A 27,839-nucleotide genomic window follows, 5' to 3' on the forward strand; every position below is an offset into this window, starting at 1 on the left:
GGCTGGTGGTCACACCGTCTCTCCGCTTGCAACTTGCACGAGTACGGGTCTGCGGTTTTACTTTCGTAGCAAGTTTTCTTGTGCTCCGTGAATGTTCACACGACGCCATTCTTGGTGTTGACTGCCTACAGGAGTATGGACCTGTCATCGATCTTCAAGAAAATCGCATCACCTTCTCAGCCGACCGAGCAAGGGACAAGCAGGACGACCAACAGCGTGCCAACTGCTGACATTATTCGTGTTTTTTGCTGAAAATGTAACGCTCCCTCCAAGAGCCAGTGTTGTAGTTGATGTCACATGTTGTGTATTGCGAAATGGCGAAGCGATTGCGGAAAGCAATTTTGAAAACCTGCTGACTAAAGGTGTTTGTGTGGCTGGGAGTATTATACAGCTCCGTGCTGGCAGATCTAAGCTGCCGGTTACAAATTTTAGCAAATACCAACACCTTTATCGTGGCACTTTGTTAGCGTTTGCAGATGAATTAGGAACCGTTCCCACCTACTTCACGCCGTACGCAGTGGATGCCACCCATACGTCTCTAAACAATATCGACATTATTTCTGACCTCTCACCAGAAAACCAAACAGCACTGCGAAAACTCTTGCTTGAATTCAAGTCATGCTTCGCTACTTCCTCTAATGTGCGCCAGACTTCGATCACTAGGCACAAAATCTTCACTTACGATGACGCCCACCTGGTACACCAGCAGCCTTACCGCGCGTCAACGAAGGGACGTGAAGCCACTCGTACGCAAGTTGGAGAAATGCTTGACAACGGCATCGTCGAGCCTTCCCACAGTGCGGGGTCCTCCCTGGGCGTCCTAGTCATTAAGAAAGACCGAACTTTACGCTTTTGCGTCGATTACCGAAAGCTGAAAAGCGTGACTAAAAAGGACGTGTACCTACTGCCACGTATCGACGACTCGTTATACAGATTACGCAGCGCTCACTATTTTTCTTCTTTGGATTTAAAAAGTGGGCACTGGATGATTGAGGCTGACGAGCGAGACCGTGTGAAAACGGCCTTTGTGACCACCAATGGCATGTATAAACTTCGAGTTCTTCCTTCTGGCTGGTGTTGAGCGCCCGCAACTTTCCAGTGAATGATCGACACTGTCCTTACTGGTCTGAAGTGGAAGACTCGTCTCGTATACCTTGATGATGTAGTCGTTTTTGTGAAACTTTCCAGCAACATCTTCACCGCCTCAGGAGTGCGCTAGAGGCTATTCGATCAGTAGATCTTACATTCAAACCGGAGAAGTGTTACTTTAGTTATGAAAAGCTCAAGTTTATTGGCCATGTAGTGAACGTGAAAGGAGTTCAACCCGATCCCGACAAACTTGACGCTGTAGCCGCATTTCCGCCTCCTTAAGACAAACAGGCTGCTTGGCGCTTTCTGGGCTAGTGCGCCTACTGTCGATGATTTATTCGAGGGATTTAAAAGGTGGTGAAACCCTTGACCCGCTTCACACGAGACGACACACCGTTTGAATGGGCTACCGAGCAACAGGCTGCTTTTGCCAAACTACGACAGCGTATGCAGTCAGCCCCCCGTTCTTGCGCATTTCGACGGTGATGCTGACACAGAGGTGCACACTGACGCCAGTAACATCAGCCTCGGTGCAGATCTCGTCCAGCATCAGCACAATTAAAAACGAGCCATAGCCAATGCCAGCCGCTCACTGTCCCGTACCGAGATAAATTACACGACCACAGAGAAAGAGTGTCCCGCAGTAGTATGGGCGATCACCGAGCTTCACCCGTACCTCTATGGTCATCCGTTCAAAGTGGTGATGGACCACCATGCCCTCCGCTGGTTTCTGAACACACGTGATCCCTCAGGACGACTGGACCCAGTGGAGCTTTCGTCTACAGGAATTTGATGCGACCATCGTCTATAAGTCTGGACGGAAGCACGAAGTCGCTGATACACTGTCGCGTGTGCACATACATTGTCACTCAGGAAGAAGAGAATGATGATGGTTTCCTGGGCGCCCTTAGTTCATCGAGCTTGAGCAGACGGCCGCGAAGCGAGGGAATGAAGAGATGAAGATCTATCTCACGTTGTTACGTCTTTCTGCCCCAGAGATAATGCCCTGTATAAGAGAAAAAGTCACAGCTTTGCCGAAAAGGTGAAAAAGTGAACACGACAGCAACAAATTGGAAAGTCACTAGCAGAATGGCAAGCAGATGGAAACGCGCCCCGCGATTCTCACGCACACATGATGCACAAAACGTGCTCACAGGTACAGATCAACGCGAATAAGCGCCTCAGTTACCACTTCGCTGTACCTGAAAAGCGCGCCCTTCCCGCAAATGGAGGTGATTGCAGTGACCTTTGTGCGCCCGGTAACTACGACATAATCGTTCCGGTAAAACCCAAAGGCTATCCAAGACGCATGACCTCCCCACTGCAAGATAAGGGCGCGTGATCGAGGTACACCCCCCTTATTTTCTACGCGGGCCAAAGTACGCGTGGGAGATGAGACCCGCGGCTAGGATGCCTCGATGCGCGCATCCCAAGTGGATGAGCCATCTTGCTGATAATGCTGAAAACACGATAGCCCCCCTCCCCCCGAAATGCCCGCCATCAGCCGTAAGTGGTAGATATAAATAGCTTGCCGTTAGGACATCGAAGGAGGTACCTTTCGGTGGCTCAGTGGTTAACGCCTCGCATTCACGACGCAGAGGTCCCACATTCGTTTCCGCCCGCCGGAGTCTTTTTTCTCAATTTTTCGTTCTTTTCATATGTATACAGACACGTACAAATATATGGTTCATGACGCCGACGCTGGCGGCGAAATTCAGCCGAGAGTGTCCAGGCCTCGGAAAGTCTCAAGTTCTGTCCATCGCCGATGGGGGGGGGGGGGGGGTGAGGAGGGCGGCGAAAAAATCAACAGCTAAAGATGTAACATAGTGGCTCCGTTCATATCTGCCCTCAGGGACGCCACAAAATTCGCTAGGGGCACCATAGTAAGCTCAAAATTTAAAGCGAAGAGAGCCACTATTTTTGCAAAAAAAGTATTGTTTTCTATATAATCGAAGTGTAACATTTGAATTCCGCGTTGTGCGTAGCACTTCTGAGAACTAAATTTGTTCAGCGATCCCGGTGCCATGCGAGTTCTACTACGGATCCTCTTATCTGTGATGGTGACGGAGCGGAAACATGCACTGCCGCTGTTCGACGAGTGCAGCCGACGCGCATATGTGCAGTTAGTTTTCATGCGATGGCTGGCGTGGTGCTCGGCGTTCCATTTCCTTTCCAGCGCGTGTTTATTCGCTTCGGTAAGTCATGGCAGTTGCTGTCCGCAGGAACTGTAATATCGGCGAAGGCATCGATTTCTGCAAGTTCCATGGCGATGACAGGTTTATTTTTACGAATGCCCGCATATCTGTTTTTGCTTTTTTATCGGTAATTTCACTCTCACACGTTGTTATTGCTGCTAGTGTCGTGTAATTGTGCACTACGTTCACTTGCATGGATTCTGCACATGTTAAAATGCTTGCGCTTTTCTCGACATTCGCTCCACCGTAATTTACTTGCAAGAAAAAAAAACTCCTTGGGTCCTCAGCTTGACTGCTCTAAGTTGTAATGCGAAAAAAAAGTGGGTGTTGAAGCGGTGCTCGGCGAAAGCATGAGCTGTAATTCAAACCTGTTACTGAAGCATCTCGGGCTGATCCCTACGACTGTTTTGCAATGATAGTTCCTGCTAACAAGACACGCTACTCTGTTCGTTTTGCCTCTGAAAACGAAGGCGTGCCGTTTGCAGACTGGTAATAATGCTTCTAACACAATAGATTTTTTTTGCATTAAAATGTGATTGCTGGTTCATTGTCAACGTTGTTTCCCGTGCCAGTTGTGCATTTTTTTTACTGGTGCCGACTGCCAATGAATGCCTTTCGGTTCCACGTGACCGTTGTACGCACAGGTACTGTGTTCTAAAGGATACTTTGGTGTGCTGCTTGGCGTATCGATGCGCTTAAAACAACCGGGCGAAAGATCACGAGACACCCGTAGCCTTGCACAAGTCCCGGTGTCTTTCCTCCACTTCTGTTTAAAAAAAGGATATCTATTAAATAAAGAATCAGTCGAGGCAACCGAAACGCAGAATACGTACCCGGTACGCAATAAAAAAGGTGATAGTTTTTCGTGCTACCTATAAAACAACAAAGGTATTTTCCGCTTCCTGCTTAATTAGCACCATCTCTCGCAGAGCTACAAGTAGAATTCGCAGAACGCAATTATTTACGGAGTTTTAATACCTTCTACCGAAAACGAGGAAACCGTAAGTGGACATAAAGGAGCCCTAATGGTGAAAATAAGAATGAAATAGACTTTATAATGAGTGCACACCCAGGCATCATGCAGGATGTGGGAGGGGATGGCAAGGTATGATGCAGTGGCCATAGAATGGTACGGTCTCGAATTCGCCTAGACTTGAAGAAGGAACGAGAAAAACTGATACGCAAGAAGCCAATCAATGAGCTAGCACTGAGAAGGAAAGTACAGGAACTCAGAGTTTCACTTCAGAACAGGTTCTCGGCTCTTATTGAGGAAACCAACCTTAGCGTAGATACAATGAATGATAATGTGACGATTGTCATTACGGAGTGTGCAGTGGAAGTTGGAGGCTCGGTAGTTAGACCGGACACTGGCAATCTTTCCAAGGAAACGAAGAATCTCATTAGAAAGCAACAAAGCATAAAAGTCTCAAGTACAAGAGAAAAATAAGAACTGGCAGAGCTTTCGAAGTTGATTATTAAGCGTAAGGTATCTGATGTAAAAAGGTATAACATAGAGGGAATTGAACACGCTCTGAACACCGGAGGAAGCATCAAAGCTGTGAAGAGGAAACTTCAGATAGGCAAAAATCGAATGTATGCACTAATTGACAGATAAGGCAAAGTGACTGCCAATATAGATAGGATAGTTGAAATAGCGGAGGATTTTTACAGAGATCTGTACAGTAGCCGGTACAACCACGACCTTAATACCTTAAGAACTAGCCGTTACCCAGATGACACCCCATCAGTAATGATAGAAGAAGTCAGAAAAGCCTGACCATGCAAAGAGGCAAAGCTGCTGGTAAGGATCAGGTAACATCAGATCTGCTGAAAGATGGAGGAAAGATTGTGTTAAAAAAACTAGCTACCCTGTTTACGAGGTGTCTCCCGATGGGAAGAGTACCAGAGTCTTGGAAGAATGCTAACATCATCTTAATACGTGAGATAGGAGATGACAAGGACTTGAAGAATTACAGGCTGATTAGCTTGCTCTGAGTAATATACAAGCTATATACAAAGGTAATTGCGAACACAGTTAAGAAAACATTAGAATTTAATAACCAAACGAACAAGCCGCATTTTTAACAGGCTACTCAACAATCGACCACATTCATACTATTAATCAGGTAGTACAGGAATGCTCAGAATACAGCCAACAACTATACGGAGCCTTCATTGATTACGAGAAGGCGTTTGATTCAGTAGAAATATCAGCAGTCATTCAGACGCTGTGGAATTGGTGCGTCGATGAAGCATATATAAACATCCTGGAATAAATCTACATGTGATCAACTGCAAATATTGTGCTTCATAAAGAAAGCAACGAAATACCAGTCAACAAGTGTATAAGGCAGAAGGATATATCTCACCAATGCTATTTACCGTGTACTTACGGGAGGTTTTCAGAGACCTAGAATGGTAAGAGTTAGAGATATACTTAATGAAGACTACCTTTGTAACCTGCGCTTTGCCGATTACATTGCATTGTTGAGTAACTCGGGGGATGAATCGCAACTGATTGTGAGGTTAGACAAAGAGAGCAGAAAGATGGGACTTCTAATTCTTCTGCAAAAACTGAAAGTAATGTACAACAAAGTCAGAAGAGACCAGCGCTTCGAGATAAGTAATAGTGCACTTCAAGATGTAAAAGACTATGTCTACTTAGGGCAGGTAATAACCGCGGAGCCAAACCACGAGAGTCAAGTAGCTAGAAGAATACGAATGGGGAGGAGAACATTTGGCAGGCACTCTCAAATTATGACAGGTAGATTGCCACTATCTCTCAAGAGGAAGGTATATAAAAGCTGTATCTTGCCGGTACTTAGCTACGGAGCAGAAACCTGGAGACTTACAAAGAAGGTTCAGCTTAAATTGAGGATGACGCAGTTAGCAATGGAAAGAAAAATGGTAGGTGTAACCTTAAGGGACAAGAAGAGAGCAGAGTGGATTAGGGGAACAAACCGGGATTAAGAATGTCATACTTGAAATCAAGAAGTGGAAATGGACATGGGCCGGGCATGTAGCGCGCCGACAGGATAACCACTGGTCATTAAGGGTAACTATCTGAATTCCCCGAGAAGGCAAATGGGTTAAGGAGGACAGAAGATTAGGTGGGCAGATGAGATTAAGAAGTTTGTGGGTGTAAATTGGCAGCAGCAAGCACAAAACAGAGTTAACTGATAGAACATTGAAGAGGTCTTTGTGCTGCAGTGAATGTAGACAGGTTGATGATGATGATCATCATCATCACCATCATCGTCATCTTTTGGTTGCCCTCGGCAGTTCCAAGCCCCACCGACGCTCATTTTGCGTACTGCTGTCAAGGCTAGAGTTTCCCTCCTCTAAATTGGTTCTTTATTCTATGGAGTGTCCATATAATTTCTATCGCAATAAAATGCCCATTCTACGAGCCGCGCCTACCTCCTCGTCGTTCCGAAGGGCATGCGGGACGAATTCGTCTCTGTGTCATGACGAGCCCACATATGGTCATCTACGTTACTCGCGAACGCTCGCCAGAGTAAACGAGACGTACTAGTGGCCCGGACTTTCGGCAAGCGTGAAGCAGCTGTTGGAAAGTCGCCACCAAGCAAGCCATCGGGATTACTTCAGCCAATTGGTCCATCCCACAAGCCATTCGACCAAGTCGGCATGGACATTCTAGGCCTATTTCCTTTATGGGCCGACGGCAACAAATGGGTCATTGCTGCAACTGATTATCTGACTCGCTATTGTGCCGCGTGAGTGACGCAAACTACGAATTCGTTACGGACACTGCGTGGTCAACATGGGTACAACGAAGACAACCGAGCTCTAACATAGTTCACGTGGTGCGCATGAAGCTTTATTTTGCGCGTTCATAAAGGAACACTTTTTTTGCGTTTTTTTTATTCGTGCAACGGCCATTGCTTCATTATTGGTGAACTGTTCACGTGTAACATTTGACTATTAGTGTCCTTTTCTATAGATTAGCCTGCTTTGTTTGTTTTTTTGCAATAACTTTACAGCATTGGGACGATGCTCTGTTTTTGTTTGTGAAGGAGGAATATTGCCACCTACTTCTAGTGGTGGGTCGTATGCCAAGGCGAAGACTCACACTACTAAAGAAAAAAGTGCCCGCGTGCCCCAGCTCTGGCGAGCAAGTCTATTGTTAATATTTATGGCTACGAAACTACGTAAATGCCTAACTTAGCACACTTGATGATCCTGCCGCCGGTTCTTGGCCGATCCCCCTTTGTGGGCGAGTGCCAGCAAAGCTGAAGGTTCATCATCATCGTCATCAAGCCCAACCGACGCACTTGGTAAGTGCCCTGTTGCTCAGACCTCAATAAATCTTCTCTGGACCCCTGGAGTGACGTGATAATCAGTATACTTCTTTTGCAAACTTTGACCTCCCTCCTCCCACCCACTTTGGCCTCTTCAATGTCCCGGGCCTTGTGAGACTAAATTGGTACTGCGTCCTGCTCGCTGAGCGGAGTTGGAGTGAGACCCCTGCAGTAAAGAAAGCGGTTGGAGCGACGTGACCAGTATTATGCCAAAATCACCATCATGGGCCATGCAGAAGAGCCTTAAAACGCTCACACATCCTACGTTATGGTATAAAACAATGCGTAGTCAAAAACACATGTTAATGTGTTCACAGAATTTGATTTTGACCAGTCCAATGTCCGCAGCACAGCTTCCCTACCTTACGTCACTGGGCCACAGGCGGCTGGAAGTAGAGGCTGGCTTATGCTCCTCGGCTTTTTTCTTCCTCTCGCGGAAGTCGGGTGGAGGATCGAGACCATACAGGCGCATCACGGACGTGTCGACGTCTAGCGAAAGGTGCTTGGACATCAGCCACCGCGGATTCTCGATCACATAGCGCTGCAAAGCCAGCATGGGAACCGAGGCCATCGCGCAACCTACCGCCTGTTGCTGCCATGCGAAGCCAGCCATGGCGTACGCACACAGCATGCCCACACTTGTCGACACCTACATGCCACAAACACCGCAAGCGCTGTTAAGACAAATTGATTTTAATTGTTTACAGGTTATTTTCTAATTTTGTATGCAATCCACGCTTGAGCTGATTTCATTTATGTTGCAAATAGCCGAGTGTTATTATACATGATTGGCTCCGAATCTGTTCTGATAGCTGCACGTGCTTCTCATTATAGCACTAGAATATCTTGGTTTTATAAAGCTTCGAAAAAGTCCCTAAAATGTGGTTTCCCTGCGACTCATCCAACTTCCACATTGAATTTTTTGTTTGTATATGGAGAGTTTCTACTACATCCACTCAAACGGTAGAGCCTCAGACTCGTAATTTGAAGGTTGTGGGTTTAGATACCACATATGCGAAAGGTAATTTGTCAATTGACATCATCACTGTCACACTAAACTAAATAAAACAATGAATCTTCTACATGCTCCCTTTGTGCTAATCATCTGTTCGATTCATTTCATTGTAGCCACCCTACCAATAACACAGAGTGCAATAGATGGAAACATTTGGACAGGTTGCTCACTTTGGCAAGCGATTGGTTAAAACTGAGCTTTATAAGGCTTGTCCACAAAGCAGCTATCTATGGGAGAGACCATAAAATGTGCTATTCGCAAGGAGTAGATGGCGATGACAGGAAGTGTATTTTGGCTTGATCACCAACGAATACTACCATCCATAAGTAGAATAACACTGACGTGGTTATAGGTACCTCAGGCTAATGATTCATTCATTCATCATCTGAAAAGAAGGCTTACTAATCAGCACGCAGCTGCAAGAAGGTAGCGTTCACTCCTAGGAACAACTTACAAAGCAATTCGGTGTTAGCACACGTAGCGCATTGGTGTAGACATTCAGCTGCAGTTGGCTGACTGCAGAGGGCGAAAGAGCGCTGCGAAAAACCAGGCGTGGATCGCGAATGTTTTCTCCTGAATTTCCCGCCGTTTTACAAGGACCAACAGTACGCATTGTTGCGCAAAAATCGTGTCACAGCTTTCCATTATTATTATTTATTATTATTATTATTATTATTATTATTATTATTATTATTATCATTGTTGTTGTTGTTGTTTTTGCTGCTGCTGCTGTTGTTGTTGTTGCTGTTGTTGTTGTTGTTGAGCAAGCCAAGAAAGCGGGTGGTAGCTCGAAATGTACGCAGGCGGGCCCAGATTGTGGCGCTCGAGCGCCAATTTCGTGCCTTCGTCTCGTGGCGGTGATAATTTAGACCCTCATATTAACGTCTTTTTACATTATTATTGTCCCCATCGAAAAATATGAACCCATCCTGGCAATCTAACAGGTGCGAGCAAGCTACTTGAACTACGGTTTGAGGTGGTCTACGTGGACGATATCACGTCCACGCTGACGATAATAGCTCGGTGGCGTGAGAGATACGATGGCGTAGTTCACGGGCTATGCACACTCAACCACGCGGTAGGTACCATAATAATTGGAGAGTAACTTGGACGTTAAAAGAGGAGTGCAGAATGGCACGGGGAGCCAACAAGTGCCCCCTAACGAACGTTGCTGCAGGAGGATGGTCGTCGTCGTGAGTGTATTTCTGGCGCAATGTCTTCTGGCTCATTATTGCAATGTCTGTAGATATTGGAGACCGCGACAGTGCATAATCATCGGTATGCTTGCGTCTGGAACAATATATAGCACTGATGTCATAAATTTCAAGCCGAAGAGCCCAACGGGCAAGGTGTCCCGATATATCCTTGAGCGAAGACAACCGGCATACTGCGTTGTGATCCGTTACTACATCCAAAGAACGGCCATAAAGATGAGGGCGGAACTTGACGAGAACCCAACCGATCGCCAGCCCTTCTTTCTCAGTGACACTATTCTGTTGGACTTCGCCTTGGTCAAAGTTCTGCTCGCGTATGCGATGACATACTCGCCGAATCCAGAATTTTGTTGCGTGAGGACCGAACCGATGGTGTGGACCTCAGTAGCCAGCCATAGGATCGTAGTGACGCTATATTGGTGCTGCAGTGAGGACACAATGAACAGTAGAGAAGGCGGGACAGCACTCGGAAGACAGCGACGAAATATCGGTGGCGCTGCTTAAACGTTGAGTCGAAGGCGCAAAGTAGAGGCGAAAATGCACACGAACCGGCGAACGGAGGAGTATAATCCTATGAAGCTTTGCTGCTTCACAATTGTTGGTGCGGGGAAGTAGGCTACAGCAGGTAATTTAGCAGTGTCTGGAAGTATACTGTGCTTGGATACGACGTGACCGAGAGTCGTAGGTGGCAGCATTCATCATCATCATCATCATCATCATCATCATTATTATTATTATTATTATTATTATTATTATTATTATTATTATTATTATTATTATTATTATTATTATTATTATTATTATTTGATTTTAATAGCGTAGCGCAAAAATTACAAGTCAATGCCGTGTATGTTACTGCATAAAGCGAAATTAGTTGTCATGGCATATTTTTCAAAGCTAGATTTCTCCATACTTTACCAAGCACTTTCCTGTTGTTGTGGGCCGTCATACTATTCAGATGCTGCGATAAAAAAAAAGCACGACAGAATAGCTCGAAAAAAATTGGCCCGAATCTACAGGTTACACTGTAAATGTCGTCCAGGCGCAAGACGATCTGGAGAGAGTGAACAAAACTTTTATTTGATGTTCTGCGCAAAAAAATCGGTGACTGGTATTCTGAAGGCGCTGCGTTAGAGTGCCTCGAGCATGTAACGGAGGCGAACAAGCGCATCTAGGCACGTTAAACACGAGCGCCATCTGGCAGTTATCTTCGAAAACGAAGGCATGCGCGACTGCGCAGAAAGATGCGCGCCAGTCACGGAGGTGATAAGGTGTAAAATGGAAAGCAACGGGCAGGTGCCACCACCGTGCCGTCGTAGGAAAGCGTTGGAAACACCTTCTTGAACATCGCGTTGCAGTGTTAGCGCAGCGCGATGAACGCTACAGTCCTTAAGAGTATTTTGTGTGTGTCCTCTTCTAGTGTAAAGGCAGACATACAAAACGTAGACATGTTGTAATGGTGCCTCAAATATGCGCAATATTTCATTTTTTTTTTTCATCGACAGTCGCACAAGTATGAACGCTAAACCTTGAGCAATATTGGTGGGCGCTGCGGGTGGGGTTGGCCGTTCGGCGCTGTTTGAGGTATCGTTAGGGCGGAAAAATAGACAAATGTACAGACAGACAGAAATACAGACAGACAGACAGACAGACAGACAGACAGACAGACAGACAGACAGACAGACAGACAGAAAGACCAAAATTTTTCCGTCGAGGGTCTCCAAGAAAGACTATCGTCTTTAGAAAAAATCAACATATCCCACGTACCTTAATTGATGTTATGTGAAGCGAGCGAATGGAAGGTGACTGTGTTGTGATTTTTATATTGAGCAAAACATTACGAAGTGCAGTTAAATATAAGTACGCACAGACATACTTAAGACAGCCACATAATCTTTATACTAGTACTTCACTGTTTCGCAAGGATGCCAACAGCTACTTGGATATTAGCAACACCAGAAGCGCTCAGCTGATATGAGCGCTGGTGCTTGCGCTGGTGCTCGCGAGGATGGTAGCCTTGAACACTGTTACATAAATCAACATCAGCAGATGGAAACTAATTACAATTGGAAAAAACGGACATGGCGGTTAAACCATGTATGATTATTAGGATGATTATAAAATTAGATAGCCAGCACTTCAACCCAAATTGTCGTCTCATGTACATTACACTACATTGAAAAAATAGTTCCAAGACCTCGCTTGGCTCTGTGGTATAATATTTGATAGCCACGCAGAATGCTAAACTCTGATTCCTGGTGATATCCTTGCATTTCTTCTTCGCATTTATAAAGTCCATGCTAACGACATCGGCTTTTAATTTATGCTCATACCTTAAAACTACACTTGTGCGTTCTCGCTGTTTCTTGGTAGATATATCACCTGTGGCACATACCTGCATACCAGTGGCACATACCCGCCCGTGAGTATGTGCCACTGTCTGAAGGAAAGCGTTTCACGACCTACGCGACCGGATTGCCATTTTTCATGTCATGACCAGTGAGTCGTATTCGTTAAACCATCTTACTTTCCTATACTAATTTCAGTTTACGCCAAGGGGCTGATCACGAGATCACCCAGACGTAGGCGGATAGATAGATAGATAGATAGATAGATAGATAGATAGATAGATAGATAGATAGATAGATAGATAGATAGATAGATAGATAGATAGATAGATAGATAGATAGATAGATAGATAGATAGATAGATAGATAGATAGATAGATAGATAGATAGATAGATAGATAGATAGATAGATAGATAGATAGATAGATAGATAGATAGATAGATAGATAGATAGATAGATAGATAGATAGATAGATAGATAGATAGATAGATAGATAGATAGATAGATAGATAGATAGATAGATAGATGCTCAAAGAGCCTGCAGTATGGAAAGAAACACATCGCATATTATTTGCTTGAGATGAAAAAACACGAGAATTATCGTGAAGTGTCTAGACATTCGGTCAAAGAGAACGTGTCACGCCGAATTGCTTAGTGCGCTTGTGTACTTGTCACATCCTGTTTTTAAAAACGAAACAATTCTCAGCGAACTTCGGTGACTTGGAGCGAATATATCTCTCTATAGCCGCTTAGGTGTGGGTGCTCTCGTCGTCACCCACGTAACTTAGCGTACACCAAAGTTAGCATTGGAGGGTAACATGGTTTGACAAATATGACGCGCTAGCCAAGACATGTATAATGGCCCAATCGCGTCGCGTACGTCGTCAAACACTTCCCGCCAGACAGGGGCATATACCTACGGGCGGTGTGTGCCGCTACTATGCGGGTGTGTGCCACAGGTGATTGGCACTTAATACCCAGCAACGATGAGAACACACGTGGGTACTTTCAACGCGTGCGCGTTAAGCAATATCCAACATGGAAGGCATACAATATAAGTCAGTGTTAAGAAAAACCTGACATTGGCAGCGTTGACCCCCCGACGAACGCAAATAATAAATTTCAGGATCCCAGCAGGAATCGAACCCAAGCAGTCTGCGTGGCAGTCAAGATTCTAGTATAGAGCTAGGCCAGGCCTCGGAACTACTTTTGAAACAGACGTCAATCTTCTCGAAACTTCAACAGTGGTTGCAGTGCTGCCTACCCAATTTTATGTGCTCCTTTTATACATCCGTCACGTCGGGTTAACGCCAATTGTGGTTAGGTGCCGTGCGCTGAAGTTCATTCATGTAACAGTGTCCAGGGCCAGCATCTTCACGAGCATCAGCGCTTCATATCAGCTTCTGGTGTTGCTAATACGCATGTTCCAGTTGACATCAAATCGCAAGTTCGAACAACTGGTTATATAAACGACTGCAACTCTTCAACATGTCTGTGCGTGTAACATTTGTACTTATATTTAGCGTAATTTCATGACGTGTCGCTCAATAAAAAGAAAAATTTAAACATTGTCACCTTCCCTCCGCAAGCTTCGCATAACGCCGATTCCTAGGTACGTGGGATCTGCCAAATTTTTTGTGGTACGTACTTTAACCCTGAGCTGTTTCATAACGGTGTTCTCTTAGCCCTAGTACACCACCTGTCCTAAATAAAAAAAAAATATTGTGCAGGCTGCTGCATATGGACCCGTCCTCTCACTTTTATCAGCAGTGTGGGAGGTGTTCCATGAGCATAAACCCTGTAGTCCTTACTGGCCTCCCAGAAACTTTTACTGAAGTCAGTCATACCTAATGACAGTTTTTGTTACCTCACTATGCGTGTCCCTTTCATATAGCTGGGATGATACAAACCTCAACGAGGCCTCCGTAGAGTGTTCTCTTGGCTGGAGGTGCGACGTCGGTGACGTAAAGGCAGACGCAGTTGGTCATGACGCCCACGCAAATGCCGATGGCCACACGGCTGACGACTATCATGCTGACCCTGTTTTCCAGCATCAAGGACACCCAGAAGCTAGTTAGGCCACCCGAACTCAGCAGCAGGGTCCTTCGGTGGCCCGCAAGGTGCAGCAGAATTCCTTCATTGCCAACAACCATAAATTACAAACCAACGTGAAAAATACGTATTCACGCCACAAATTGCTGAATGCATGATGCGCAATACACAACAGAGAGAATTTTACGAGAATAGCTTGTAGGCTTCATGCGTTTCTCGAAAAAGAAAAGTCAGCGAGAAAACATATATACGTAATCGGCAATGTTCATGCGTGAAGAATTCAATGCGTTGAAGAAATGTCAACACTCACGGCAGAGCGCTTTGTTGCACCCATCACAGCATGCAATGAATATTGAATACTGCAGAACGACACATAGCATAATGGTTTCGGGTGTTGGAAATTATAGGCGAATGTTGGTTTCACAGTTATAAGTGGCGAAAAAGTCACCTCACTACTGCATGAGTGAACGTGACTCTCGACACGACATCGTTGGCATGCCGCCTTGCGAAAGCACACATACGAACGCTATAAAATGCGTGTAGTACCGCAACACCTGGCGTCATAAAAACTGATTCTCTAAATTAGGGGTCTCAATCACGTGACCCTCGGGCCGCATGCGGCTCACGACACCTCCCAGCAGTCAGGCCTGCACATCACTTCGTGCCATATATCTTTAAAAGTTTTTGTTAGAAAGCATCTAGGCGATCTCCACAGATGTAATAGCCGTCAGTATTATCTTATACAAACAATCTTAAGTAGCTCTTATGAGTTAAGACACAACCGAAAAAAAAGAAACTGTATAGTCAGAATTGACATCTGCAGATTAGCTTTGCTATTTGCCCCGAAGAGTGCAAGATCTAAGTTATCTTCAGAAAAGAAGAAACTAAACACTTCAACCATGAACGTCTTTATGGTCTCGGCATTTACAGGAGCCTAAGAGTCATGACGAGCTTACTTGCGGATATGAATTCAGAGGCACAGACCGCCAAGCGTGGAATAGAACGCAGAGAGAGTAGAACAAAACTATAGTAGTTGTTTGCCCTGTAGTTAGCCCATACGTGGCTCCCAAAGGTTCATCGGGGAGCCCTGCACAATAACCATTAGGGTCCCTTAAACTTCAGCTGTGCACTGCCATCACGCGCAGCATGAGAATATGTTGCAACGACTATCTGGAAAACCGTTATCACGATGGCATCACTGCTATGCCTATATACCAGACATGATATCTACAACTGAAACTCGCGTACCAGAGACAAGAGCGCCAACGGTGGCACCCAGGAAGAGGCTGTCGGGGATCCAGCGATTTTCGGGTGGGCCGGACGGTAAGTCGCGCCAGAAGCGGCGCTCGATGGAGGGCATGGCGGCCGAGGCGTTGCCGAGAGCCATACCGGCGGCCAAGGTGCCTGAGAGAGCCGTCAGCATGGCACGCACATGGTGACCACAGGGCCTGAAGCTGTCCATTTGGCTAAACGGTGTAGCACCTTTCACCGGATGCTTCAGCTTCTGCAGCGCTTGCATGGCCGTGTTGAACGGTGGCGACGACAGTGCATCCACGGAATGACTCATCAGCGTCGACCCTGGTGCGTGCTGCCGTGGTGCCAGGGATGTGTGTCTCGTCTTCGACGGCCTGCAATTAATGAGAAAAGAAAACGTGGCTCAAGCCTCTTTCTAGGAATGGTTACAACGCGAAAGTGAAACGTGTTCTCGTAGAGGTATTCGAACGTCCATTCTGCATTGTTTCACCCCAAGGGCGAAGGAAGGTATGTTACAGGAACGAAATGCATTATGTCACACGAAGAACGGCAGAAAGATCTAAACTTGTAGTGCCCATCCCAAGCATAAAGCACGCACAAAATGAGCGTAGACAGGATGAGCGTGGACAAACAACTGTCAATGCTAGACACTTGAAGCGCGCTGGCCAAACTGGAAAACGCATGAAATGAGCGCACAGGTATACATAGGACGAGCGTGAACTGTCACAATACATACTTTTTCGCCTATGAGCAGCATGCTCCTTCCGTAACGCGGCCGCGGCAACGAGCGAAGTGACGTTTGTGTTCTCTTTAGCTACTCTGAATTCAGAAGTAAACTAGCAAGGTACAGAGTGCCCGAATCTGGAGATATGCATGCGCGCGAGTGAGCCATCATGCCAGACAACTTCTATGCGCACTTTGACTATGCCTTGTGGAGACGCGTGCTCATGGCGACCCACGGTGTGGCGCGGCACGACGACCTTTAGAGACGCGGCCGTCGTACCATCTTGCTACTGATAATGAAAAGGCGCTGTGTTTCTTGAGATCAAACGATTGCCAGTGGTAAATTGTGTATATAAATTGCTCACCATTATTAAGTTCGAAAAGGATCGTTGGTTAGCGTCGCGCGCTGAGGAGCACGAGGTCACTGGTTGGACGCCCCGCGTTGCGAGATACGCCTTCTCGTTTGTTTCTTTCCCATCTAATAATACTATATACAACGTCATATTCATGACGGAAATACGTCAGGGGAGCCGTGGTGGACCCTGGCATAAAACACCTTCGTGTTAAAAAAAACTACGCTGACAAAGTATTATCTACGCTGTAATAGACAAAGTATTATCTATTATCTATGCTTCAAGTCTACGCTGACAAAGTATTATTCCAAAAGTGTGGGTGTGCTAACTTCCTTGTCACTAATGTAATTACGCCAGAAGGAAAAAGTAAAAGACTAAGCCTTGATTGCACGGGCGAGGAAGGCACCGGCCTTTCAAATTACAGATGTCTGAAAGGCTGAGCTCGCCTTCTCTTTGAGGTCACTTTGAGGGGCACCCTAGCAAACAAACTACTGTCACGTAATCTCATGTTGAAGTTTAACGTATACCCTGTTTCTGAAGGGAACATTCCCTTCCGCGCGCCACTTCGACGCATGCTGGTTCCACTGGAGCATGGCGCGTACAAGGAAGGATATTCGCATTTTGTGCTCTTGAATGACGGGCCAGGCTACCAATCAGCAAGGGCTCTGTAGCGTCAAGCTATTCCATCCGGTACTTGTTTTTTCTTGTTTACACATTTTTTTGTTTCCTTTTGTCTTTGATATCTCTCTACACCCATTTATTCTGTGGTCTGTGGTTGCCGAGTTGAAACCCTCGAATACAAGTGGACAGCTAAGTGAAGTAATTAACAAACAAGTGAATGAGGAGTAAGAACCTTTTAATCGTAAGCCTTCCTGAAGGCGATTATGAGAGTCACAGAGACAGAACTAATCCTCATTGCTTGTTCCTTAATCACCTTACCTATATAGTTAGCGATATTGAACAGGCACACCACATTGGCTAACGTCATACCAGCTTGCAGCATCCTATCCATAAAGTTTCTTAACCTTTGAACTGAAATAGATTCCCTGCGCAACTCGTATGAGCGTTAAAAACTGGAGACACCAAAAGGTCGCTGGAAGAGGATTTCTGATTGATAGATTGATACGTGGGGTTTAACGTCCAAAAACGACCATATGATTATGAGAGACGCCGTAGTGGAGGGCTCTGGAAATTTCGACTACCTGGGGTTCTTTAACGTGCACCGAAATCTGAGCACACGGGCCTACAACATTTCCACCTCCATCGGAAATGCAGCCGCCGCAGCCGGTAATCGAATCCGCTAACAGCGGGTCAGCAGCCGACTACCTTAGCCTCTAGAACACCGCCGCGGGGGAAAGAGAATTTCTCGCTGATTATTCAGATCGCTACAAAGAAGCTGTGAGAATTCGCCAGGAGAAACGCATGAACCACGCCATATATTGGGTGATTTTAACAACCTCTACTGCAGGAAAAGGTTTATCAGTTTGAACCAATGGTTTGAGCTCGCCAACGTCTCGGTGGATAAAACATCTTCGGGCTCTGAATGAGCTGCTAGAGCATTTTCAGTGACACACGATCAGCGTCCTACCCCTATCAAATCATTTTCAGTGCTTTTGGCCAACTTACGTTGCAAGTACCATGAAACTGACATCATAAAAGCCATCATACAAATGTGCCTCGCATTATAGGCACCTGCACAGTACATTGCACGCACAGTCCATGAAGTGCTTCGCTCCTAATGATGTATTGGGTGTTTCACTTAGCAATACCACATCGTATTGCGTTTTGCCGCGGTGAGGTGAGTCCCTTTCTGCTGGCAGTATCGAGAACAGAAAATAAAATCATTGCTTATAGACATTAAACACAGAATGCAGTAGCATCCCTCAAGGCAGACTCGATACCGAACACGAAACTGCTTTCGGAAGGGGGACCTTTCTGCGTTCATATAGAAGTCTATGACATCGTACTGCCAAAGTGTGCTCCCATGATGGCGACAAATGCAGTAAAAAAATCACGCATTTGATTTTTTAAGCCAGTCCAGTTTAGAAAACACAGTCTTGACTTTCTCCATCTCTTCTTCTTTGCGCGTGCACTTTTTAGGAGCGTGAGGCTGTTTGGTAATGACGATGAAGGTCACGAATAATGGCACCTACCCACAAGGAAGATCGCAAAATTCAAAAGTGAGAAGTAGACAAATATTTAAAAAAGAATGAGATCAGGCGCCAATAGCAGTGATAGAAAATGAAAGCTGAAGAATTACTTGCAATGCTATTTATTCGCATATTGCAGTTTCTCAAGCATGATTTATACGCACCAGAGGTTGTGGTAAAACACTGCAGTGGAATTAGCGAAATATGCACTTTGCGAATGTGCATCCAAGCGAATTGTGCACTTGCTTCTGTTTACTTAAAAATAAAATTTGAAAGCCGCGTTTACTTACAATGTATTGCTGCTTGTTATATTTGGTCCTTGAGATCTTCATTATGCCACTGCAGACATATCTGCTACGCTGTTGAAAAATATTCATTGGACAAGGGTGGTTTTCAAACAAAGTTCGAAAATTAGCACTAATATTACAGAATGATCCCTCTAAAAGTCTTCATTATTCGTGCAATTCATCTGTTCATTCCTGAGAGCTATTCATTTCTTGGCCAATCACTCAGGGGGGGGGGCGTTATCCGCATACGTGACATCAATTCTCGTGATCATTATCATCATTCGAAGCCATTAGCTTGAAAATATGCGCAAGGTCATGTTTCCCTGACGTAAATACTAATGAAAGGCCCTTACAAACGAGTGAAAGTAAGCAAATACCTCCTGATGTGCAGTCTCATGACCGAAAAGTTGCCACTAATCTTGGTGCATTGGACACCATATAAAATAATTGAATCACTTTGACAGCTGCTTCAGATGTTCAGAGCAATGACTGAAGAATACACGGCACGCCATCGACACGTCGAAGAAGGACTTGCCCGTGCTCAACCTGCTGGGGTGTTCTTGGCTGAGGATTGAGTGGTTTTAACTTTCTGTCTTAGAGTCCGATTCTATAGTTTATCTCTTTCTGAGTCTAACCATATCCCCAGTGCTCATGTCAACTACTTCTCCTGGCCAGGCGCGATCCGCCTGGTCAGCGTCCCTGCCTTCTAACGAATTACCATTAGACTCCTTTTTTCGCAGTGGTATCGACAGCAGTCCCGTGGCACTGGTACCTACAAATGGAGGCTTCATCAGACTTACAAACCCCCAGGCGGTTCAAAAGGAACTTAAGACAACTTCAAACCATTTCCAGACCATCACAGATGTGCGCCCATTTGGGCGAGGAGGTATCGTGTGTAGGTCACCGGATCAGACCTGCGGGCAGGAGCTCCTCAAGTGCACCTCATTTGCTGCTACGCCGGTGAGTGCGCCTCACCTTGCACGTACCAAAGGCCTTGTACGTGGTGTCGACTCCAAGCTGAGTCCAGCTGAGACCCTAGACAGGCTCTCTGGAGCAGGCGTAATTTCAATTTACCGGTGTAATCGCCTAGTCGACAACGAAAGGGTACCAACTGAATCTGTCATCGCGACATTTGTGGGCACAAAATGCCCGTCAGTAATAAAATTATGGCCACTGATCTTCCGAGTAAAACCCCTCGCTTCTCGTCCGATTCAATGCAAGAACTGCTGGAGATTCGGCCACAGTGCGGGAGCATGTAAATCTAACGTTCGTTGTAGCACCTGCGGAGAGAGCCATCCTTCAAGCAAGTGTACTGCAACAGTGGAAAAGTGTTGTCTCTGTGGGGGTGGTCACTGCGCCGACAAATCTGACTGTTCCGCTCGTTTCCGGGAGGTTCAAATCCTAGAAGTTATTGACCGCCGCCACTGTTCTCGAAGGGAAGCCATTGACATAGTTAGAGACAGGGCTTTTGGATGCTCTGGTATTACAACGCGCTGCACTTCCAGTATGTTCTCAAACCTATCGCAGGCTATTGAAACTGCTGTGGAAAAGGCAGTGAGTAAGGCAATAGATAAACTCATATCTAGCCTTTCCGACTGTTTGGTGCAACTTCTTTCAAGTCAGATTGGACAAACAGTACAGACTAGTACAGAACCTGCAGTATTAGACATTACCAGCGATGCCACACAGCTACGCAATGTAGTGTTGGACGAACTTTCTGCATCTGCAGGCAAGGCTAAACAGCCACGAACACAGGTGCACTTGGACCGACATTCGCCTCAGCCGAGCACAAGTACTGCTACAGATATGTAGATTGATATACGAACTAATAAACGTACCAGATCCCCTATCTTCACCGATCTCAAGTCCAAATCTAAACGGAATGAATCAGCTATTTCGCGTGAAGATGCTAACAAGGGCGTGACATGCGCCTCTGTGGTGCGCTCAACACCATAGGTCAGTTGAGGGTACTACAGTGGAACTGCCGTTCTATATTCTCAGCCTCAACCAACTTACATTACTTTTGCAATAATTTTAATCTTGATATTATAATTCTCCAAGAAACTTGGCTCACACCAGATAAAAATTTCCATCTTGCAGGTTTTCGTTCTTTTCGATTAGATCGCCCATCACGTGGTGGTGGTTTAATGATCCTTGTATCAGGTAAATTATGCCATAGGGCGAAAATTTCTTTCAGAATGTTAGACTTAGATAGTGAAATATTAGCATTAGACTTGTGTCTCCCCGGATACCACTCTTTTGTTACTTCCCCTCCGGGGAAGTAACAAATTGTTACTTCCCCTCCGGTGTGCAAAGTACGCGTTATCTTGACAACGTTTTGCTAGCATGTAAAAAGAAAATTGTACTCACAGGAGACTTTATTATAATTCACATCATTTGTCTTGGGGTATAATGACCGATTCTTGTGGTAGGCGACTATGGGAATGGACTATTGATCACAACCTCTCCTGTATGAATGAAGGTCATGTAACATTTGTCCGAGGTCAAACTAGCTCAGTATTGGATTTAACGTTTTGCTCGAATGCAATCAAGGTTTCGTCATGGGTTGTTCTGGATTCGGCATCTAACAGCGACCATCTTCCATTATGTTTGACTTTACTTGTCCAACAATAACTTTAGATCAACCAAAACGCACATACATCAACCATAGCAAATTTCAAACCTGCCTCCGTTCTGCCATTTCCAAGCTTGGAAATGCCAGTATTAAGGAGATTGCATCTACGATTGGTTCAATGCTGGAGGGATCTAGAAAAAATTCCGAATTTTCTATTCTATCCAATAAACAATCCTCCTCTCGTTGGTGGAATGATGAGTGTACGCGCGATTATAGTAGACGAAAAGCCGCTTGGAAAAAACTTCTTTATCAGAGCCCAACAAACTGGAAGGACTATCAATTCCTTGCTGGCGTATTTAAGCGTACAGTGAACCGCGCGAAAGAAGAATACGACAGTAGACATTTTGATTATCTTTCTAAATCTAAAAATAAGCGGGCTTTGTTCGCTTATCTTCGGACAAGAAAGGTACTGCCAGCACCTTTAACGTTACAGTCATGTATCTTGACGCCGGAAGAAATGAACACCTCTCTAGAAGACATAGCGCAAGGTTTAGAACGCCGCTTCACTGCAAATTTTTTGGCTATTCAGCCCGTTTTGGTAAACTTGCATGAATTTCCAGAAGTTTCTTTAGCTGAATTGAGTCAGAAAGTATTATGCTTACCGAGGATGGCTTCCGGACCAGATGGGATTACGAACTCTATGTTGAAATGTTTACTCCAGGAATCACCTAATCTTTTGCTAGAATTAGTGAATTATTCGTTAGGGAACGCATGGATACCTCCAGAATGGAAACTTGCCGAAATTGTATTGTTGCTAAAAAAAGAAAATGATGCATAAAAGTTGGATAACATAAGGCCGATAGCACTGACTTAGTGAAACACTGACTTAGCGATAGCACAACTTAGTGAAATTGGTTGAGAGAATCATCAATATACGAATTAATGAACCTATTACCAAGAGGTCAATTCTTAGTCCTTGTCAAATTGGGTTCAGGGATGGTTGTTCAATTTGGGATGCCCACGTTGACTTAGAGAGTCGACTTCAATTAGCTCGGCTACATAAAAAATATGCAGCTTTAGTTACTTTAGACATCGCTGAAGCATATGATACCGTGGAGCACCGTATTTTGATAGATCGATTAGAATACCTTGATTTTCCATCATACATAGTAGCGTGGGTTCACAATTTTCTTGCAGACAGGAAATTTTATTGTTTTAAAGATGGGTTTTCATCATCTACTCATACCCAAACGAGGGAAGTACCACAAGGCTCGGTGCTTTCCCCGGTGCTATTTAATGTACTAATGAGCACCATTCCACGTAAATAGGATATAACAACTTATGTTTATGCAGATGATATCGCATTTTTCGCGATGGCAGATAACATTCAGACCTTATATGAACAGCTGGAGACTTACCTTAATATATTGGAGAGCTGGCTTGATGGCAACAGCTTTTTACTTAATCCGAGTGAATGTGCCCTCCTTGTTTTCCCGCTGCAATACCCTGTGAACATCTCTCTGTCTTACCATCATGAGAATATGCCACAGGTGGAATCTGTTAAATACCTTGGAGTAATTTATCACACATCGCTTAACTGGCGAACTCATATCGAATTTATCGCCGGAAAGGTGTGCAGGCCACTGGCGACCTCATATCGAATTTATCGCCAGAAAGGTGTGCAGGCCATTGGCGTATTACGTAGGCTAAGCAATTACCGCATAGGTATGAGAAGAGACACATTGGTAATGATATATCGCATGTACGTTCGTCCCCTTTTGGAATTTGGTTGTGTAATTTTCACTAGAGTTCCAGCTTACAAGATGCGGCCTCTAATTCTTCTGGAAAGAGAAGATTTGCGCTTGTGCCTTGGCTTTCCCAAAACAGTTGCCAACAATGTGTTGTATCTCGAATCGAGGGTCCCTCCGTTTCTTGTAGAATTCGCCTTCTGACTGTTCAGATATTCTTAAGAATTTATGAATCACCATTATGACATTCAGAAACGGCCTTTATTTCCACCCCAGAATTATTTTTTGCTGTTAGATGGCCGCGATTTCACACGCCACAAATTATATTTGTGCAAAACTTACTGGAGCCTCTAAACGTACGTATATGCGACATCATGCCGAGTCGTGATAATTTAGCCCCAGTGGAAATTAGATTCGACGACATTTTTCCTAATAATGCCAGATTACTTCCCCATAACATTTTGGATGGTTTACTACAAGATCACCTGCGCCGTATTACAACGAACGTTATTATTGCTACAGACGCATCGCAATACGACGAAAAGAGAGGGGTTGGTATTTTCAGTCCGATTTTAAATTGGATTTATTCCCTTCGACTACCCGATTTTATACCTGTTTTTGTGGCTGAGTTTCTGGCAGTAGTGCTCGCCTTACGCAAGTTAGATACAGCAATTAAATCAGCTGTCATAATAACAGATTCCCTATCTCTCTGTGCGGCACTTTCTGTTGGTGCTGATAATCTCGTAACAAAGGCGTTCCGTGCACTAGTACCTGCGCATTTGAGAAAAGTACGATTAGTTTGGGTGCCTGGACATAAAGGTTTGTTTCTGAACGAAATAGCCGATTCCTTAGCTAAGTCGTAAATCAGCCAACCAATTCTACCACTCTGTCCATCATCCGCTTATGTGAGTGCTGCTCGATTCCGCAGACGTACGCTTATGCAAGTCTTCAAAGGTTCAACACTAACAAACTCTACAGAATATCGCCAATTATTATATCCCTGGCGAAGAGACTTTTGCCGCACTCGAAAACAAGAAGTAGCTATCATAAGGCTGCTTTGCCGAGTACCAAATCTAAATTTTTGGCTAACCTCCCTGTCCTTCCTCATTTATTCCTCCTCCTCCTCCTAAATTTCTATAAACACAGGTCTGCTCAGGCACCTTCGCCACTGTGTGCATTCTGTGATGAACTGGAAACAATAGACCATTTCTTTTTGACCGGCAGGCGGTTTAACACATTACGAAAAACCCTATTAGAAATACCTTTACGTGGTATTGGTATGGACTTATCTCTGCCTGTCATTTTGTCTTTTGGAGCTTCTATTTCTGGTTTCTCTAATGCGACAGTATGCGAGGCCGTCCGGGACTATATTGATGAAACTAATAGGTTGACTAATTAACCAGTTTCATTATCCTAGCAGGTTCACATAATTATATACGTATAAAATCTTATTATTGCTCTATTCTGAGAATAAATTCGTTTATGTAAATATTTGTATGCATTAAATTTAGCACCACACTTTCCTAGGCTATCGGTAATGTTTCTGTTAAACCTCCATCATTCCAAATATGAACAGTAAATGTTGAAACCACTCGATTCTTGGCCAATCCCCCACAGTGGGTATGCGCCACTAACAATAGGAAAACAACAACAACAACAACAATTTCTGTTATGAGATACGTCGTATAAGAGGACACCGAATGCATTCAAGCCACTTGAGAACGTGCACATCAAGCAATTATTCTCAGGAATCAGCTTGGCCACCTCGTGCTCTGTAACAAAAAGCGGTGATTTCTGTAAGTCACCAGAGCAGATGGGGGCTTGTACATGAGGCCCTCGTGTTCAACACGGACATTTTGCAAGAGGGTGATGACAGTAAAGCAAAAGAATGAAGGGGTCAACGTGACGCCATTGTGGTGGCCTCCACAGTATGACCCGAGATGGTGCCGCTGAACCTTGGCTGATGCAGATGGTATATGTTGATGCCAGTGGCATGACTAGGACATCCTCAACTCGACGGCATGGCCCTGATGAAAGAGGATGTCATTATAACGATGTTTCATCAGTATGGATGTCATGGTCATAATCATCATCACCGTCATCCTGACTGCGGACCCTGCAGGTTAAAGGCCTCTTGCATGTTCCGCCAATCAACGCAGAACTGTGATTGTTGCGGCCACGTCATACAGAACTTCCCAATCTCTTGTGCTCGTCTGACGCTCTGTCGTCCCGTCGCGCGTTTCCTGTATGTCATTCTTAAGAGGACTATAGAACACTTTTTCAAATAGCTATGGAATGAATTCACTAAAGGAGCTTATCGGCCAACGAATTCAACGTTACAAAAAATTACAATCTGTCCAGTATGAGCGAAGTCACAAATATATGTCGCACGCTGCAACTGCATTCTATTTTCTCGTCCTGACAAAAGCGCTGGAAGCTAAGCAGAGAGAGATGGCGGTGGGAAGAAAATATGTCACGTGCGCCTCGCGACCTTGAACATTTTTCTCTTGCTTTTCGCCTCGAATGCGTGGTTCTCAGTGCGATCACGTGCGCACGCGTAGACAAGTCGCGGCCTCCCGCCGCGGCGCAAGTAACGAGCGAGTGCACCATGCTCATATCAGCCAGTGGCTCATGCTTGGCCAGTAACGCAGTTATTTTGGATCGTGTCATGTAACTTGCCCAGAGGAGAGAAAGCGATTTTTTATCTGCCATTGAACATTTATTCTCAGTTTCAGGCCGCGTGTTCATATTTCGCAGGCATGACAATATCTAGCTCGCGCGTTCCCGGGAGCCTCGACCACCGATCGGCAACGTTTTCTGACCAGGCTCAAATCGTTCTGCAGGGACACTTTAATGACCACCAGTTATCTTGCTTATGCGCGACATGCCCATTTCGCATTCCTTATTTTTTTTTGGCCAATTTGTCCTTAACACCCCTTTGTTTCACTACTTACTCGCCTCTCTTCTGCGACTGACCTAATTCCTCCATCACCCAGAAACGATAACCTTTTCGGGAACTAGGCCGATTTTGCCGTTTCCTATAGGCGCAAGCTCTCTCAGGTGGATGCAGTGGCCGTTGGGAAAACTAACGACGCTGCCATGCCAGTGTGCTTCAAGCCGCGTGCAGCGTCTGCTTCCGGCCGCACAATCCGCGTTGTCATCCCAATTTTCGCCAGTCGTGAGAGTCAGAACTTTCCATTTAGACTTGGACACGAAACTACTTTAAAAGGCAGAATTCTTAACATTTTTCTTTAATAATCACCACTGAAATTCAGGAGCCCTTCCGCTATCTTTGATATGGGGGCAAAAGAAGCTTGGCGTTTTCGTGCCCTACGTACACTCCTTTCAATGATAATTTAATAATTTTTAACTATTACGATATTTATTGATTGATTCATTTGAATTTTTATTTATTCAAAGGGGTAGGAGCGTACATAGAACACTGTTCTTCGGTGGAATCGCTGTGTAGTCTTTCACGTTCTTCCCTGCGTTCGTTGGCCTGTTAAATAGCCCAACCAGAGGACAATCGTGCTATCATGGAAACGCTGTTTAGTTCAGTTGTCTCCAAATCGGCATTTCCGTTAGATGTGCAGTTTCTTATATCTACCTCGTGTACGCGTTGCCCAGCAGGTCACTCGTAGCCCACCAATAGTAAATATTGCAGTGAAGTGCCCACAGTACGTGTACTGCTCTCCGAATGTTTTTCAAGGCGAAAGCCGTAGGCGTCTCATCCGACGCGAAGTTTTACAGCGGGCTTCCCGCGTTGGTGACGTCAGGGGCAAGTGCTGCAAATAAAAGCACAGCATATCCACGAAGTTAAATATGATGAGTTGGGCGAAGCCACCGTCTGTCCATCCGATGGTCTATCCGTCTGTCTGTCCGTCTATGTGTTTGTCCGTCCGCCCGTCCACCCATCCATCCGTCTGAGCTTCCGTTAATGCTTCCATCCATTCGTCTGTCTGTCTGTCTGTCTGTCTGTCTGTCTGTCTGTCCGTCCGTCCGTCCGTCCGTCCGTCTGTCTGTCTGTCTGTCTGTCTGTCCGTCCATCCGTCCGTCCGTCTGTCTGTCTGTCTGTCTGTTTGTCTGTCTGTCTGTCTGTCTGTCTGATACTGCCGGTTACGCCCGGCGTAAGACAAGTTAAACTGCGAAGAACTTCACCCCTAAAATTACTATCACGAGAGGACCTAACCATACGACATGATGATGGCGTCAGATATCGCGAAAATTGGTGACGTCGTTATGACGTAATCATGACACCCAGTCAGACTTCAAATGATGAGGTCTTCACATGACGTAGTGGCAGACCTTGCTGTAGAGTGCTACACAATCATATCTTGGTCAGAGGTGGTGCGATCAAGTACGAGAGACAAAATAGAACTGGCAGAGCTTTCGAAGTTGATAAGTAGGCGTAAGGTATGCGATGTAAGAAGGTATAACATGGAGATAATTGAACACACTCTGAAAAACGGTGGAAGCGTCAAAGCAGTGAAGAGGAAACTGGAGATAAACAAAA

The 27,839-nt window shown here is 45.2% G+C and overlaps 1 protein-coding gene across 1 annotated transcript in view; it reads right to left on the reverse strand.

Moving 5' to 3' along the window:
* LOC142765931 (solute carrier family 2, facilitated glucose transporter member 8-like) overlaps positions 1-27,839 on the reverse strand; it is a 50,059-nt gene that overhangs the window by 3,742 nt on the left and 18,478 nt on the right. The window contains exons 2-4 of the mRNA XM_075867739.1: positions 15,485-15,864; positions 14,095-14,318; positions 7,969-8,255 (exon numbers count right to left, since the gene is read on the reverse strand). Coding sequence (XP_075723854.1) covers positions 7,969-8,255; positions 14,095-14,318; positions 15,485-15,864 — 891 coding nt within the window. The remainder of the gene's footprint in view (positions 1-7,968; positions 8,256-14,094; positions 14,319-15,484; positions 15,865-27,839) is intronic.

This window comes from Rhipicephalus microplus, chromosome 1 (genome assembly GCF_043290135.1).
Source record: "Rhipicephalus microplus isolate Deutch F79 chromosome 1, USDA_Rmic, whole genome shotgun sequence".
NCBI lineage: Eukaryota > Metazoa > Arthropoda > Arachnida > Ixodida > Ixodidae > Rhipicephalus > Rhipicephalus microplus.